Below are 19,247 nucleotides of genomic sequence, written 5' to 3'. Positions count from 1 at the left end.
AAGGAACTCATGACTTGAAACACAAAGAGGAAAGAAAAGAAAATAGTTTCTCTCCCTCCCCCTTAAAAAAAACACACACACACAACAAAATAAAGAGAAGAATTGTGGAGCAGAAATGTTCCTGAAAATTTAAGTGAAAGGCTGTGACATGGCAAAGGAAAGGAATCTTTGTCTCTAATCAATAGTCCTGTCCTCTCTATGGGTTGAAGTTCCATTGTCAACTCAAGTAACTGAGGTCAAAGGACAGAGGTATCCAGGGGCATAAGATTGATTTCTTTACAACAAAATAGCAGACCCCTTACACTCTGAAGGTAACAATGAAAGACCAAATGCCACGTGGCCTGAATCCTTTGCCAAATGAAAGCCTAAAGTACTTTGGTACTTTAGCAGGCTTCTGAAGTGTGATATAAGAGACTAAGGCTGCCATCAACATGCTAAAGAGTCAGATTGTATTTACCAGTGTTACCCTTCCATAAACTAATGAGGTCACCTAGTTATCTAATACAAAACTCTTTCCTTTGTTGCCTGAGGCTGTTGCCTAGCATTTAAAACTGTTTCCAGGATTCCTATTGATTTTGATCCATATGGGGCACCCCACCAACTTAGGCCATTCACAATTAATCTTATTGAATATGTTTGAGGGTCAGAAAGGAGGCAAAGGGGGAGAGAGAGAGAGAGAAAGAGAGAGAGAGAGAGAGAGAGAGAGAGAGAGAGAGTTAAGAAGCTTTGGTAATGCAACAAATTAAATTAGGAGATGTACCCATCTAAGCTAATGTCCCATTCGAGGTTTTGTGTGTGACCTTGAGTAGCATTGCCAGGAAGAATTAGTACACTTACTGCTATTCCCTCTGTTTTGAGGCAATGTACAATTTATTTTCCTGGATTTTCAGTTAAAGAAACAAGATTGTATTAGGTTTCTTGGTCACCATCTTTTTTTTTTTTTTATTTTGTTATTGGTATTTGCTTGTTTATCTGTATCTGTTTTCCTGGCAGCTGTAAATTGAATTTCTGACACCTCAGATGCCTAAGCTCTACTTTTGGCGCCCAGAGGGGACTGATGGAGAGAAGAAAAGGCATTTCTTTTTACCTCAGCAGCAACTGATTTTTACAGAAGTTTTCTCTAATAGCAATGACTATATATCATGTTCCCCAGGGAAGGGGGCTGTGGTAAGAAAGAACTGGCATGAATGTTCTGGGACTAAGATCATCAGTTTGGCTGACTTCATGAGAGGATATTTTAGTTCAAGTTTTGTTAGATTTGGGGGATCATCTGACTTAACTTTTTTTTTTTTTGGTACAGTGGGCTACTTTACCAGTCTGCAAAAGCCCATTGGTCTCTTCTCAGAAAAGTGTTTTTAAATGCAGAAGATCACAAAGGAGATAAATTATCTTGGAAAAGTAATCATTAAAATATTTTTAAATCATGTCCACAGAGCCTAGGTGAAAAATGTCCTGTAGTAGAGGTACCACAATGAATCAGATTCACTTGAATCAGGTCAAGTGAAGAAACAAGTCAATATGCATTTATTAAGCATATTTGTTTACCCCAAGCAGCACATAGTTCTACCTACTACGGGGCAATTAGGTGGCTCAGTGGATGGAGTCAGAAAGACTTATCTTCATGAATTCAAATGTGACCTCAGACAGTTACTCTTTGTGTGATCCTGGGCAAGTCATTAACCCTACCTGTCCCAGTTTGCTCATCTGTAAAAAGAACTGAAGAAGGAAATGACAAACCATTACCAGTATTTTTGATAAGAAAACCCCAAACAGAGTCACAAAGAGTTGAATACAACTGAATAACAACAATTATGTGCCAGGCACTGGGAATAAAAGGCAAAAAAAGAAAAAGTCCCAATTTTCAAGGAGCTCACAGTCACAATCATAGTGATATTGGGCAAAGAGAAAGCATACAAACGACTATGTAAAGTATCCACCTTGTAGTAAAACTGATCTCTTTTAGCTATTTGTGTGCTTTTTCCTCTGTCAAAATATGAACACCTTGTGAGCAGACAGTACAGTTGTATTTTGTTTTGTTTTTTTACTTCTTTTGTATCTCTAGGAATTAGCATAGTCCCTGTCACATAGTAAGCAGTTGATAAATGTAAGTTGACTGACTGATTTACTGAGATCAATCCAAGAGCTCTCCTGAGGATGCTGGTATTTCTCCTCCCTGAGTGACCCATATAGTATCCTTCATGAATTTATTCCCACTGACACTGACATTCCCTCTCTAATGAGAGGAAGAAGGGTAGAGAACAGAAGAGAACTTGCACATGTCTATTAAGACTGTTTTGTAATGATTATGTCTGTTTAACTTAATTTTCAAGGACAGGCTGACTCATATATCATGTTATCATTCCACCGTGATTTTATTTCCCACCAATATATCAAAGAATTTTCCCTAATTTTTTCCTCTTATTCATTTAAAAGTTTTAATCAGTTCAATCTTCTAGAAATGCTTCATTTCACAGGCAGAGGCCTTCTGAAGAGCCATTCTCCCTCACCATATTTAGTGCCATTGTAGTTCCCAGCATTTAAAACATGTACAGTATAATAAAAATTACTATGTTCTGCTGGTAGTGGCACTTATCTGATAAGAGTGTCATAACATGAATAAAATGTGTGAAAGAACTGAAAAGCTGAGTGATGATTCTGATATTGAAACTGCAAACCAGATGATGCTCTAATCTGCAGCACCTACCACCACATTGAGAAATACATTGTATTATGTTACATTTTTAGTCATGAGTGACAGGATTAATCTGGTATTATGGATAGGAAAGGAATAAGCTGCTGATCATAAGAAGTTCTGGAACTTGCTGTTGGTCATTCAGTAAGCCCAAAGGTATAGTAGATTCTTCCCCTGAGAGAGTCCTTGCTGGATAACAAGTTAGAATTTTTCATGGGAAGAAGAGGTTAGGAAATAATGACAGCAAAGACTATTATACAGTTACACAATGCAATTATTATACAATTTGTACAATGTTTTTCCATGTTCATTAAATCTCTAGCTTCTAGTGACCTTATGAGATTAGTAGATTCAGTATCATTAGTACTGTTACATAGGCAAGGAAATTGACACAGAAAGAAGTTAAATGACTTAACAAAGTAGTTCAAGACTGATTTTAATCAATCTGCACATATTCAGAATATTATCTCACACTTAGATAGTGTTTAAGGCTTACAAAAATGTTTTTCTCTCACAAATGGCCTGTGAGGTAAATAAAATTATTATCGTCCCAACTTTATAGATATATAAACTGAGGCTCAGAATATTAAGTGACAGCTAATAAGTATTAGAGCCCACCATTTGATCCAGGTATCTGACAATATAATCTCATATATGACATCTGTCAAATGAATAATATGAGTGAATGATGCAAGAGCTTTGTAAAAACCAAGTGATGAGGAAAGTGATTTTAGGATGGCATGTAAACTGAATGTGAAAGTCAACAATGGGAAGAGATGAGATATAAAAGAGAGAGAGAGAGAGAGAAAGAGAGAGAGAAAGAGAGAGAGAGAGAGAAAAGGAGAGAGAGAGAGAGAGGAGGGGGAGGAGAGAGGAGAGGATGACAAAGAGAATTTAGATCAAGAACATAGTGGTGGAGAGCAGAGGTGAAAAGGAGAGAGCAAAAATGTTGGAATACTTTACCGGTGAAACTTGTGCTTTTGGTCTCAAGGTTAAAAATCATTTGTAGTACTGAGTAGAGGAATTGTGTGTGGAAGTAATGGGTAATAAAACTGGAAAGGTATACTGAGGTTAGGAAGAACTTGTATGTTTGATGAATTTGATTATCTTGAATGGAAGAATTTAAAGTGGACATAATAATAAACATTTAACAAATGTTTGTTGGATTGGATCAAAATTGTGTTTTGTAGATAAGTCTGATGGTTGATTCTAAATGAATTGGGGTCAAGAAGACTACAAGTGAGAAAAATTCATATTTTATTACTTTAACAGAAAAATAAACTTCAGATTTCAATTTTTTAATTGAATATATTTTAAAATATGGTTTAAAAATCTCTTTGCCTATATATCTTTCACTACAAAGTCTTAGGAAATAATTACTCCCTCAATTTCAGACCAAAGTGAACTTTATATTTCCTATTTCCTTTAACCAAGAACTATTTTCTGTTCTGGAAGCATATATTCTTTTATCTCTGCAGTTGCTCTTATTGTTCCATATGTATCCTGAGCCTGGCAGATTCAAATTCTATTATGATAACTGCACAGCCTTCTTTAATTGATTATTTAAAGCTGAAATTGGATATATATCCCAACTTTCATGCTTACTTCCTATGTAATTTTGGATAAGTTTCTTTTTAAAATTTTTATTTTATTTTTAATTTATGGAATAAAATAAACATTTCTATAATAGTAGAATAAAATATGATTGCACATGACATTGCACATTTACTATGCACAACTGACTATTTCTTTCAAATATACAATAAAATTATCATGTAAATTTCTTTTTTTTTAACCTTCCCTCCTATCTGCTCAGAAATGGCTACCATTAGTCATAAATAAGGGTGTGTATGAGTGTGTGTGTATATATACACACACATACATATAAAAATATTTATATCTATTTATCAGTTCTTTTTCTGGATAAAAATGTTTTTCTTCATATGTCCTTTATAGTTAATTTGGATACTTAGAATAATTTTACAGTAATTCTTAAAACTATTGCTGTTATTACATACAGTGTTTTCTTTATTTTGCTCATTTTGCGTTTCATTATTTTATGTAAGTCCTTCCATTTTTTCTAAAGTCATTGAGCTCAACATTTCTTAGAGGACAATCAAATGCCTGAACTTCTTCAGCCATTTTTTAATTGATGGCATCTCTGTAATTTCCAATTTTTTGCCACCACAAAAAGAGCTGCTGTAAACATTTTAGAAAACATAGGTTACTTTTTATCCTTTTCACCTAATCATCTATTGAAACAGATGAAGTAGTGTATTTTGGAGAATATACATAGTTTAGTAACTGTTTGGGTGTAATTCCAAATTGTTCTCCAAAATGACTGGATCAGTTTGCAATTCCAACCAACAAAATGAATTAGTGAATCAAGTTTTACACATCCCCTTCAACATTTCTCAATTTTCCATTCTATCCTTTTAGCCAATCGGATAGGTGTGAAATGATACTGAAGGTTGTTTTAATTTTCATTTCTCTAGTTAATAATGATTTAGAGAATTTTTTCTTATGACTATAAATTGTTTTGATTTCTTCATTGGAAAACTGCTCATATCCTTTCACTATTTATATTTGGGAAATGACTCATATTCTTATAGATTTGACAGAATCCTTTATACATGAATATGTTACTTTTAACTGCTCAATATATAAAATGAGAGGGCTGGGGTAAATGGCTTCTAATATTTCTTATAAATCTAGTTCTAATGATTTAAAAAGTACTCAGCAACAAGGCACATTGTTTGTAATCAATTAACATAGCCCTCTCCACCAGCCATGAAAAATTATCATTGGCCTATATACCTAAAGCTCAAAATAAATTCTGGGGCAATAGATTTAGCTTCAGATAAGAATGAAACTTAAATAACAGTTTTCTGTGTTGATGAAAAAACATCATTAGAATCAGAGTTAATATTATCTTATTCCATTCTTGTGGATATAAAATGGCACCCATTCACCAAAAGCTACTGAAAATATTCCCTGGACTGTTAGGTAACTGAATGGGTGAATGGGTTCTATGGGACTGTTGTCAGGTGGCCATGGCTACATCAGAGAGTCTATAACAGTGAGCTAGAACACTGATTGGCTCCATAGCAAGGACATTTAAAATGTGAAGAGCTATGAGCCAAACCACTTAGACTATATTAAAAGTTTGCTTACATTCGAGGTTTAAATTCCCATGGCCTACAAGGGAGGCTCTTCTAAACAGCTATTCCTTTCTGCAAAGGGCTATATGGCAGTCCAGCCCTATGGCTAAGAAATTCAAATCTCTCAAGAATCCAAACTCAAAATTGAAGATCCTTGAAGCCTTTGAGTTCAGGAGTGAGATCTTGATCCTCTCTAAAATGAGAAGGAAGATCAAGGGGGAGGGAAACCATGAAGGTAGGAAAAGGGGCAGGAGAATTTGTAGAACGGGATGGGAGGTGACTTGGTTTTAGAGTCACTCACTTTGAAATTCTTTTTCTATACAAGTCTTTGTTCATTGGTAGAAGTCAATCATCCTGGGATAGAGGAGTGGCAGCAAAAAAGTGAAATTTTGTGACTCAAGAAGACTTTTCCTGGTCTGATAGATTTTGAAATTAACTAAATTTCTTTTAGACTGGAGATATGATGAAAAACTTATACATAAATCAATCAAGTCTCAAGCTCTACCAATGTCCTACTTTTAATTTTTCATTCTAAAATGAAGGTGGTCTTAAGTTCTCAAATTCTTTGTCAAGATATCAGGCATGTCCTACTAAGGTGGGAAATACTTAACTTTAAACTTTTAGACAACTTTGTTTAATCGATATCAGGGAAGTTCATAACCAGAAGATTGATTTTAAGATGATGAGATTTTGGGGGAACAGCATGAGTATTTGTGGCAAGAAGTACAACCTTGTCAATGAAATCAAATGTCTCTGAAGTAGTAAAATGCTTGACTGAATCCCTGAGGTACTGAAACTGAACACAGCAAACCACATTTTCCAAATGACTTTCATTCTCAACCTCCTTATCTGTAAACTAAGGAATATGGACTAGATGATCTCTAACTCTCCTTCTAGCTCCAAAGTCTGTGGTTCTCCAGTTATAATTTCAGATGTTTTCTAATAAAAAAAAAAAAAAAAAAAAAAAAAAAGGCAACACACTCTCTCACCTCAAACTATCAAAATCACAGTAAGGATCCTAACAATCTCTTTAAAGAGTATTCTGTTTTGGGTCAGTGTGTAGCTTACATGTACTTAATTCTCCTGTACAGCCCCTGCAGGAAAAGTTAATCTAATGGACAATCAATCCACATGGCAGTTGTACCTTCATTACAAGCAGACATATGTTAAACTATACCACGTTGTTAATTCTTATTTTCTTGGGTGTTCTCTTTGACTTGAATGTTTAAGCAGCCACATAAGCAAGATTATTCCTCCAGGTATTCCCTCATTAACTGAAAGAACCACATGGAAACACTTAATCTTATAAAATGGAGCGAGAGCTAGTGAATTATATTGCATTGACATTTCAGTGTTATTGTGTCTTTAAAAATTCTCTAACCCTTGCTTTGCCTATTGTTTTATACTTTAATCACTGCCATAATAAACTGTTGATCTATTAAATACATTTTTATTTGATACTATCTTTTACCAATATCAAAGCTTTTGAGTTTTGGAGTGAGATCTTGATCCTCTCTAAAATAAGAAGATTAAGGGAGAGGGAAATGTAGGAAAAGGAATAGAATTTATAGAGTGGAATGTGAGGTGACTTAGTTTTAGAGTCATTCACTTTGAAAATTCTATTTTTATACAAGTCTTTGCCCATTGATTGAGGGGATAGTCAACTGCCCTGAGGATAGAGGAGTGTCAAAGCTCTGAAAATGTTTGGAAATTTTTCCCTGTTTAAGATGATCCAAGACAAAGTACAACTTTCTTTTCCTCCAGTCAGGAGAAACAAAAATGTATGCATGCAAGGCATTCAGATACAAAGAAATCATTGCTAATAATTTATTCCAAAATACCAATCACAAAATGGGGAAGAGTGACATAGAAGGCTGATTTGATAATAATAATACTTTATATTTAAACGCTATAGTTCTTTAAATTTTGCAAAACATTTTACATATATTTTCTCATGTGATCTTCACAATAACTCTATGAGGTAGGTGCTCTTATTATTTCCATTTTACAGATGACACAACTGAGAAAGAAGTTAAATGACTTATCCTGTGTCATTATACCAGGATTCAAATGTAAATTTCCCTGATTCCAGGTCTAATCCTCTTTTCACTTTTTATATCCTCCTTTCAATATCTGCAGTAGATATATATCTTTCTATATTCTATGTGTACATACTGGTGACTTGATATCTAAACACACTATGTAAATTAGGCCGAGCCTGTCAGTTTGGGTCTGCTATGTTCACATTCATAATTATGAGGTCAAATTTTGTAGGATAGTTAGTTGAATAGTTAATTTTTAATGAAAAATTGAAGAACTGAGGAAGAGAGGGAGTGTATGGAGAAATGAAAACTAAGGAAAAAAATGAAAAAAATGGTATAGAGGACAGATTAAAAGGAAACTTTTTACCAACCATTTTATTTTATTTTATTTTCAGTAAAAGAAATTTTTAAAAACAAGACATGGGAGGGGGGAGAGATTATGTTTATAGGCCCAAGTATCCATACTTAAGTTCCTCTATGATGTCTCATTCTGTAGAGATAATCAGGGAATCTCAAAAGCTCTGACTAGCTTATCAAACTGAAAAATATTTGAGTCTGAGCCTGAGGACAAATTCTGGATGTCTTTGGGTTTAGAGCCAGTCAGTCTAAAACCAGAGAAATTCATTATCAGATTAGCTACAGGTTGTTAAATTTTTTGGCCTTAGTGTTTCTCAGAAGCAATCTAGGAAATCACAGTAAGGAGAGAAATTGAAGAAAGCATGAATGAAAACAATCAGTGTGACTGGGATAGTAGGAAGCCTGGTCCAGATGGATTTACAAGTAAATTCTGTCAAACATTATAAAGGCAAATAACTTAGACACTTTGCAAAATTAGTTTAAAGGGGAGGGGGCTTATCAAATTCCTTCTCTGAAACAGATTTGTTCCTGATACATAAACCAGGGAGAGATGAAATAGACAGTAAAAACTATTGATCAGTATCAGGAGTGAGTATATATAAGGAAATATCAAATAAAAAGAGTATTTATGGAATGTCTATTATGTGTAGAGAGTCATATAGTTCTAGATATCTGGACAAAGCAATACCAAAGGAATAGAAAACACTTCTGTCTTCAAGAAACAGTTGGCAATACTGGGATAGAAGTCACTACTAACTGCTACTAACAGTTGAACTGTATACTTGCCTTTTTTGAGGACTCAATTTCTTTTATCTGTAAAATGACAAGTGTGGACCATTATCAATACTTTCAGCTTTAAAACATTCTGAACTATCTATACCTTGGTCCTTTTGTTTAATAGAAATATTCAGTTATAAATATGATTAATTGATATTGTTTAATAGAAATATTCAGTGGTATTGTTAATATATATTAGAATATCAATAATATTGTTTATGTTATTTAGTAAAAAAGTTCAATAATTAATGTTAATTTATATTCATATTTAGTTGCTATGACATTGAAAATTATAAATAATCAACATGATACTTTTCAAAATCATAAACCTACATAAACCTCTTCTATGGCATTGTGTGGAAACAATATTCAATATTTTCCTTCCTGAAATACTAGCTATTGTGCTGATTGTGAGGGGAAAAGGAGTAGCCTTGATGAATAGAAACTCACTTCTTTTTAAGCCTCCTTCTTATTTCCTCATGGTGATCTCACTTATTTCTTAGTTTTAATTATCATCTTTATGCAAGTGATTTCTAAATCTCTATCTTTAACTCCAACTTCAGCCCTGAATTTGTTATCTTCCATCACCCAGTCTTGAAAATTTAGTTATCTTTGCCATTTGCCTCTCTCACTTCCTCACATCTAGTGAACTGTTAAAATTCTGTTAATATGTGATTGTAATATGTGATCTAATATATCTACTGTCTTGGATCCAGCTTCTCCTCTTCTTCTTTTTTTCAGTCTTATTCTGACCATCTCAGTTTAGAGTTTTACCAAATTGTCACAGTTATTTTAAGGGCATCCTAGCTGATTTCCATGCCTCTAATACATCCTTCTCATTGCCACCATATTAATCTTACTAGTGAATTACACTCTTCTGAAACCTTCAGAAGTTCTTCATTGCCTACTGAAAATAATCAACCTTCTTAACCTGGCATGAGTTATCCACTACTTAGTTATCCAATTTACTTTAGATTTATTTTTCTAATCTCATTTCACCTTATTCCCCTTCATCCATTTTAGAATATTTAACATTTCCTTTGAATTTTGTATTCCCTTCTTGCCTTTTGTCATTCTATCCCCTAATGATTGCAGTAAAATTTGCCGACATCTCTATCTGTAGAAATTCTTGTCTTTCTTCCTATCCAGCTCAGGTACTACCTCCTCCATGAAGCCTTCTCTCCCCAAGAAATGACTCCTCTTCCTACCTTAAATCTCTGATACTATTCTCTGCTATACAGATAGGTCCCAATTAGTGCAAATAATGAGTCCCCTGAAGTGGTTACATCATTCAGGTTCACATTAAAAACTTCCATTAGGCTGGGACCAAATGACTATATTTTATATAATTATAACTTTGAATAATATTAATTTGAAATACAACCATTTCAAAGGATTTATTATTCAGACTCATCAAGACCTAGGTGTCTACTAATCCATAGTTTAGTTTGTTTTATGGTTATTTGTACATGCTTCTTATCTCCTACTACTTATAAACTTCTTGAGGGTAAAATGTTTATCCTCCATCTTTGTGTCACCTAGCACACTGACTTGTAGAAAGCATGTGCTTAATAATGGAATTTAAGTACACTTCTCATCCAGGCAGGGAGGTAAGGACATCTCTTTAGCTAAATAAAGAGGCTATCTCTCTGCTTCTATTTATGTTCAGATTTGGAAGTGAAAGGCACAAAGTAGGATTCACAATCTTATTAGTAAATTCTCTTCCTACCCTCTAAGCCAGAAGTATATTCTAAATTATTGTGGGTTGTACTAAAACTCTGATACTATGACATAAAAATGAAATTATCTTCTACCTCTTTGTAATCTCACAAGTGAGATCGTCTTGCTTTTCTACCTCCTACCGCATTTATATTGATAAACTGAGAGGCTTAATGTGAGCATCTCATCATAAAACCAAGTATCTCCTCTATCATTCCTGCATATTTACAAAACAAAATTAATTAAATCAAGTAAAACTGCCCCTTGCATTGTTTGACATAACATGTATACATTATTGCAGTGTAATCTTAGAAAACCTTAATATTGCAGTCCATAAAACTCTCCCCACCATATTTTTTCTTCTCCCATAGGCTCAATTCAGGTGAGACTAGGACATGATTTCAGTGCTAATAAAGATAACTGTCCTTCATGCATGTGCTTTAGTCTGAGCTTGGGTATTGTTGTTTATTAGAAGAAATGGATCATATAGGTGGATTAGGAAATTCAAGGGAATTTAAGGGGTTGGTAAGTGGTAGAAAAGAGAATTGGAAAGTTACTCTGTTTTCAAAAGGAAGGAAATATAGTGTCCTTCTTTTCCTGGGTCAACATAAAAAATGTTTATATAAATCTTCTATACATTGATTGTTAAATATTCCCCATGTCACAATATTGTGCTTTGTTTTACCTTCTCAGGAGATGACCCATTCCTGGCCTCCACCTCTTTCTGCTATTCACACCCCTGGTAAATTAGAACCAAGCAAATTTTCATTTCCAAATAAGGTGAGACTTTTCATAATTCAGAAGGCATATGCTTTGATCACATAGAGTGTTATATTTTTATGATGTAATTTTTGCTATTTCTATATAAGTGGAAATATCTATACTTAATGTCACAGATAGACAAATTCATATTAAAGTTGTAAAACTTGAACTTGAAGCCTTGTTTATTATGTAGAATTTGTTAGCACTGTGCAAAATATCATGTGTACTATAACTGTTATCAAATCTAACAGCATAATTAATACCTATTCAAATAATTGCTAATTACTCATCTCCAATAATGACTAATAATAGCTAGCATTTATATAATGCTTTAAGGTTTGCAAAGTACTTAACAATTATTATCTTATTTGATCCTTACAACAATCCTGGGAAGTGGGTGCTATTATTATCCCCATGTTATAGATGAGGAAACTGAGACTGAAACTGATTTGCTAATCACAAGTATATGAGGTCACATTTGAATTTAGTTCTTCCTGACTCTAGACCCAATTCTCTATTTACTGTACAACCAGCAGGCTACTATATTTTTCTATGAATAATGCTTTCAAAGTCACATTCCTAGGAAAATTTTAACGTATTTTAATTTTCTTGTTTTTTTTTTTTTGTTTCTATTTTCTATGTGAAATTTGCTCTGATCTTAAGGTTTTTATCTGTGTGTGTATGTGTGTGTGTATATATATATATATATATGTATGTGCATAATTGAAAAAAGCAGTGTTGTACAATAGATAGGTGGCCAGTCTTTGAGTTAGGAAAAGTTATTTCATATTCTCCTCTCTGATATATATATATAAACTAAATGTGGGGTTCTGAGGAGAAAAGAAGCACAGAGAGAAACAGAGAGAGGAGTGAAAGAGATATAGAGAGATATTTGTATACAAGGATACATGCAACAGATAATAAAAACAAAATTGTAAAAGGTAAAAAATCAATTCAAATTTTTACTTTTATAAATACATGGAAAGATAATTTTCATCATTCACCTTTGCAAAACCTTGTGTTCAAAATTTTTCTCCTTCCTCCCCCCTCTCCAAGACAGCAAGCAGTCCAAGGCTGAGCATGTTCAATTCTTTTAAACATATTTCCATATCATTGTACTGCTCCAAAGAAATAAAAAAACATCAAAAGGGGAAAAAAACACGAGAAAGGAAAAAAAACCAAGCAAACAATAACAACAACAAAGATGAAAATGCTATACTTTGATCCACATTCAACCTTCATAGTTCTCTCTCTGGATATGAATGACTCTCCATCACAAGTCTATTAGAATTGCCTTGAATAACTTCATTATTGAAAAGAATCATGACTTTTTTTTGAGATTTTATTTGGTGGTTTCACTCTGCCCACGAAAGCCTTTGAGTTTCCACCATAGCCTCCATTCTCTTTTCACTACTACCTTAAAAAGCAACTGAGAGGGACCTCTCAGCTAAGTGGTCCAAGGGATAGAGCACTGAACCTGGAGTAAGAACAATCTGAGTTCAAATCCATCCTCAGATACTGTATTACCCTGAGCAAGTACATAACTTTGATTGCCTTCAAAAAAGAGAGAAAAAACAAACAGCTGAGAATATTTCTGTGGCTCTCAAAAGGATTTCCATTTCATCAAAGGAAAGGTATAGAAAAAAATCCACAAAATAATTTCAAAGTTTTCCTTGAATGAACTAGAATCATAAGTAATTTGTTATACATCTTATATGCTTATTTTTTATTATTATAACCATGAACACAAAAAGTCTATTAGCTATCAAAACCCAATATAATCCAGAAAAAAATAAAGAAAAAAAAGGTAATGAATTTACTTTATCATTGTTAAAATAACACCATTACATGCAGTAGAACTGGCTTTGTCCATACTATGGCAAATGGAGACTTCAGAGCTAAATAAAATGGATTATGCAGTTTAAATTTAAATTGAATTGTATTAATGAAACATTTGACCCAACTGTATTGTTGACACTGTTCTTTCTTAATGAGTTTTTTTTTCAAGTTCAGTTGATTGATTGTCATTCACTCAGAGAATCTAAAACTGTCTTTGTGTCCTGACCTTTCATTCTGTTCTTCGAAGGAATTGGCTAGAATGTTGGCAGATGGACAGTGTCCCATCCTCAGAGCAATTCCTTAGAGTATAGTGAATCAGGATGAACTCTTAAGGAGCCAGGGTTGGTGTAGGAAAAGACACACACACACACACACACACACACACACACACACACACACACCCCTAGAAATGTTAGATACAAATATTGTTGATTAGAGTTACTTATAGAGTGTCTTACAGACACAGAAATTGAAGTTAACTGAGTTGGCAAGGATCACACAGCTAATATGAGTCTGAGGATGTGTCCTTAGACACATTGTGTCACCCAGCATTCTGTACATTATGTCACCTAACTACTGTCCCTATCTCATACAAGGTCTGAAATTTGGATCTGAAAAAGTCTTATACCAAAAGACAAATCAAAACCCGTTAGCCTATTTGACCTTCTCCAGTAGGAACCCTAAGGCATGAAAAGAGCTGAGAGTCTTCTGTAAAATAGGATGGGGTCTTTCAAGACAAGATAACATGGGCCCAGGATCACAGTAAAAATAGCAAAATAGAATCACTAAAAGACAATATTTAAAAAGTGGGAAGAAAGAGAGAGAGGATGAGAAGAAAAAAATGAGGAGGAAAAGAAGAAGAGAGCTTATGCTGTGTTAGGGACAAGAGCAGGAATATCCATTTGTTAGTATAATAAGTTATGTTCATGACATAAGCGGGGGGGAATCTCATTTGGTTCTCAAGAAACATTAGTTGGATATAGTTGAGTATTAAGTTGAAACTGGGACATAATAAAGGGCATTACCTATTGTCTGTCAGTCATTAAACATTTATTAAGTACCTACTATGTGCCATGCACTGTACTAAGTGCTGAGGACAAAAAAAGGTAAAAGATAATCTCTCCCTAGCTTACAGTCTAATAGGAAAATAACATGCAAAAAACTGTGTACAAACAAGTCAAATGGAGAATGAACTAGATGTGAGGTAATTAGGGACTGAACCAGAGTGGTTGCAGTGTCAGAAGGAAAGAAAGACAGCACAAATATAAATCGACAGGATTTAATAACAGATTGGATATGGTGAATGAGAGAGAAAGTGAAGAGTGAAGAATGACAACCAGGTTACAGGTGACTGGGAGGCTGGTTTTGGCCTCAACAATAATAGGAATGTTTGGAAGGAAGGCAGATTTGAGGGAAAAGATAATAAAATCAGTTTGACTCATGTTGAGTTTAAGATGTCAGCAGGACATCCACTTCAAGAGGGCCAATAGACATTTTGAGATGTGAGAATGTAGAGAGTTAAGAGCTGAATAAGTAAATTTGAGAATTTTCAACATAGAGGTAAATGTTAATTGAATCCATGAGAGCTGATTTGTGATCATTAAGAGAGATTAGAGTGAAGGCAGAGATAGTGACAGAAACTATCTAAAGATGTCCCCCAAATTCCCACCTCATTATTTAGCATTTTAATGTGCTCTGGACCTTTATCTGGTGCTGCACTAATACAGAATTCCTACACTTAGTACTGGTGTAGAAAGAGGTTTTAATTTTAAATGAAACAATCAGGTTTCATTGAGGCATCTTCCAGATTGCTGAGGGATTTCAGTGGTCTTGTTTCTCCTTGCCTCTGTCTTGCTTGGAGAGAAAACTAAATGTGTTTTCTTATCAAAGTGTAATAACACTTCACATTTTCTCTAAGGCTCCTCCCTTCCAAGAAGCTCATAGAATGTGCTGCTAATTCATCCCTTACAAATAGAGTATGACCATCATTAATTTTCACACATAATGCACTTCTTTTAACCTGTATCTCAACTAATTAGTATCCTGACAGTTTGAGACTTGCAATTTATTAATTAGGCCATTAAAGTTTCAAAGGCTATCACAGTTGTAACTATATGGGAGCTGGAATCAGGGAAGAAATTAAAGGGGCATCATGTGCACGTAGGCAGATAAACAATGAAATAAAGCGTACATTAAGATTAAGGGGGCTGTTTGAAATCTCAAGGAAAGTCAATTTAATGGTGCATTTTCTACATGCCAGGTACTACTAAATACATCAGGTAAGTAGTTCCAAGTACTTCCCCATTATGTCTATGTGTTGAGGAACATAACATACGGTACAGTCAATGGCTACTGAACTTTGATTTTCTGTTCCCTGTGGGGCTAATTTGGATTCTCAGATTCATTGGAAGGACACTGCCAGACTTTTCTGCTTCATTCTTCAGACCTTAAAAGTAATTGGATTTAGTAAAGAAAAGATAGGACACTTTTGAATGGACTGCCATTATCAGAAGTTCGAACCATGAGAGGAGAGAATGTTTTCTTTTTTTCCTTTTTTCCCTTCATTTCTGTACCAACCCCTTAAGTTTTGAAATGCAAATAAAGAACTTAAATGGTAGAAATCATTTCTCTCCTCAGCTAACCAGTGTCCAAACCTAATGTCATTTTCACAGGCATCTCCCATAGTTCTCGAATAGCAGCAGGGGCTAAGTCTGGTGGAGTCACACTCAGTCTGAAATTATTATTTTTTTGCCAATTGATTTTTTTTAAAAGCTTTGCACAGAGGAATTCAAGCATCATTACTGAAATAAAAGTCTTGGTGCCTTTCTTTTTCTGCATTAGAATGAAACGAGCATTTGCGAAAGAAAGTGCATCAAGGTTGGAAAGCATATTCTTAAATATACTGTTTAGGATGTTTAACATGTTTCCCTAAAAATATATATATATATTTGGTTTAAAATCCTATTTGCTATGGCATTACCTAAAAATGAACATTTTAACTGACCTGAGCTAAAAATCAATTCAATTTATTTTTAGTTGCTAAAAAATGTTTTGATAAGAAAGGAGGAAAGTGTCTGTGTATGTGTGTGTGTACACGCACACACACACACACACACACACACAACAGGTGGTTTTCTTTTCCTCCTATAATGATCATTACCAGTGTCTGTAGGAATACTTAGTTTACTTTCCCTTACTGCAGAGTCCAGAGGGAGCTAGTTTTTTCCATTTAAGAATATTAGTATAAACAACAAGAAGGATGAGTATACGGGCATCAAATGGTTTTAAAGAAGGCAACAGTTTACAACAGAAAAAGAAATCTAAAGAAACAACAACAAAAATTCTCTGCCTTTAGTAATCCACTCACTCTCTGTGTCTGTGGGCCCCTTATCAGTGACATCTGACTCCAGAAATAAATTTTTGCTCTAAATACTCAATTTTTCCAGAAGTGGGTTTTTCTTTTTTTTGACTCAACCAATACCTGTGAGTCCTATTCAAAAGCATGACAAATTTGGCATGTGCACTACTTCCTGCTTTATGTGCCATTGGTTGTCAGTTTAGAACATGAGTAGATTGGGGATGGTGTTGAGAGGTGTTTCTAAAAGGTGTTTGGACCTCTGAAATAAATAAATAAAAGAATGAATTGCAGGTTACTAATAACCTTCTATGTAATCATAAGTTTTGATGACCTTTATAAATTCAAACCAAGTTATTTATAAAAGAATGGTAATTTGACTGTCTCTCTTTGTTCAAAGACCCATTATGGCAATGCACTCACAGTTTATATGCCCTTCAAATAGTAGGTGTTCCTGAGGATGGCAATCAACTCTGACTGGTTAACACAATGAGAGGTGGGCTATGTTAAAATGAGGGTCTTGAGGTACATGACTTAGATCACCCAAATCTTGGTGTAGAGAGGCAGCAGTTTTTATATCACTTGTTAAGACAAAAGAGTGAATCTACACCTCCATGGGTTTATAGAACAAACACTATGAGCAAGAACATACCTGTTAACTTAAACTTAGAATTTATTTTACTGTCTGTTAAGATCTTGCCCTGGATAAATCCCTAAAAGGGATTTCCCTTCCTGGTTGATTTCTGGATGAAGAAGTAGAGAGGAGGGAAAACCTTGGTCTTGATTCAATAATTATTAAATACAAGAGAGAAATATTAATTTCTCACACTGTGGTATTCTTTCTGTTCCAGTATCAACTAAACAGTTATCTGGCAAACACACACACACACACACACACACACACACACACACAGAGCAAATTACAGACTGTTGACATATCATTATTGATCAGAACAATGCTGAATTGTATAATGTGCCTGTCCCAGGAATATGTTTTATGGATAACTTTAGGTCTAAAAATCAACCTTAGAAATTAGAAATTGTTGAACCATTGTTGAACTGAGAAACTAAGGAAGGACTGACCATACAGAGCAGAATATATTGATCACAGTTTTAGGGGTCCTTCTGTGTGGTCTCTTTGGATGAGTGAAATGTTTATTAGTTAGACTAATCCTTAAAATTGTTGCCATTTAATGGTCTTAGTTTCTACCCAAAATATTATTTTTTCTACATATCACCCATTTATTCAAGCTGAATAATTTGGACCCCACAGGTCTCTTATTCTTAAAAACTAAGTAGTTAGCTCAAAAGAGTACAGTGGAAAGTCATTAATTGAAGTCAGAAGATCTGAGTTCAAATCCCAGATCTCATTAATTGCCTGGGACTTCAGGTAAGTCATTTAAACTCCTTTCCATTTAACCTTTTAACCTCAGTTTTCTAACCTGTGAAATGATTTGATAAGGCTAGTTAACCCCTGATGTTTTTTCAAGTTCTATGATCCATGATTTCATCAAATAAGATATACTATATGTAAAGCATTTTACAGACCCTTTTTTAAAAAAAATGTTACTTATGTTATTTTTAACTTATGAAATAAAACAAGTATTTCCAAGGCATAGTATAATTTTTTTAAAAGGTGAGTGCACATGAAACTGCAAATCTATTCTGTATAATTTGCAATTTCTTTTAAATATATAATAAAGTTATTATGTAAATTTCTTATTTTTTCCTTTTTTTCTTTCATTCCCTACCCCGTTATAGAGTTGGCTAACATTACACACAAATAAGTACATATGTGTATGTAGAATCATTTTATAAATCTTAAAATGCTATTATAAATGATAATTATCATCATAACCAAAATCAATAACATTAACATTATTATACTGAATATTCCCCATTGACACAAATTTTCACAATGTTAAAAGTTTTTTGATTTTTTTTAAATGAACTGTTATCTAGCATTTTGAGGATAAATTCTCTGTCTCTATCTAGATTAGTCTTTGGATAACAAAGAGAATCTATCGTCATTTCCATACTCAGAGTCATTGATAAGATCTGCCCAAGTTATTATAGTTTTCAAATAAATTAAGATCATCTCCATATTATTGTAACTTAACCTGGGCAGAGGATAATGATATTATTGCCATTATATTTCTAGTGCCTAGCACAATACCTGCTGCAATACACAAAGTTCTTTTTAATATACTGAATGATTGAGTTATGACAATGAAATCCAGCACAAAAGGGATGCACTTGTGAAGCCTTTTGAAATGTGATTGAATTTGTATTTTCTCTTCCTCTTGTTTTCTGTATTTCTTTCCCTGATAAAATTATTTTCCTAGTGGAAATTTTATAACAGTGTTATTGAATGTAACTAAAAACATTATAAAAATATTAAAATATAAGGAACCAGCAAAAAGCAAAGAATGTTGGCCATATTAGCTCAACCCCTCACAAAAATGCTTGCAAAAAAAAAAAAAAAGGAAAAAAAAAGATTTAATGTTATGCCTTCTGGCCTTTTAGAGAGTCCATATGAGATC

General features: G+C 33.9%; 1 protein-coding gene across 2 annotated transcripts in view; it reads left to right on the top strand.

Annotated features, from left to right (window-relative positions):
• Positions 1-19,247, top strand: part of AFF3 (ALF transcription elongation factor 3) — a 658,463-nt gene that overhangs the window by 406,557 nt on the left and 232,659 nt on the right. For both annotated transcript variants that reach the window (XM_051984722.1, XM_051984720.1), the window contains exon 5: positions 11,442-11,528. In XM_051984722.1, the coding sequence (XP_051840682.1) occupies positions 11,442-11,528 (87 nt within the window). The remainder of the gene's footprint in view (positions 1-11,441; positions 11,529-19,247) is intronic.

Source organism: Antechinus flavipes, chromosome 3 (assembly GCF_016432865.1).
Source record: "Antechinus flavipes isolate AdamAnt ecotype Samford, QLD, Australia chromosome 3, AdamAnt_v2, whole genome shotgun sequence".
Classification (NCBI taxonomy): domain Eukaryota; kingdom Metazoa; phylum Chordata; class Mammalia; order Dasyuromorphia; family Dasyuridae; genus Antechinus; species Antechinus flavipes.
This window is presented reverse-complemented; position numbering and strand designations above follow the sequence as displayed.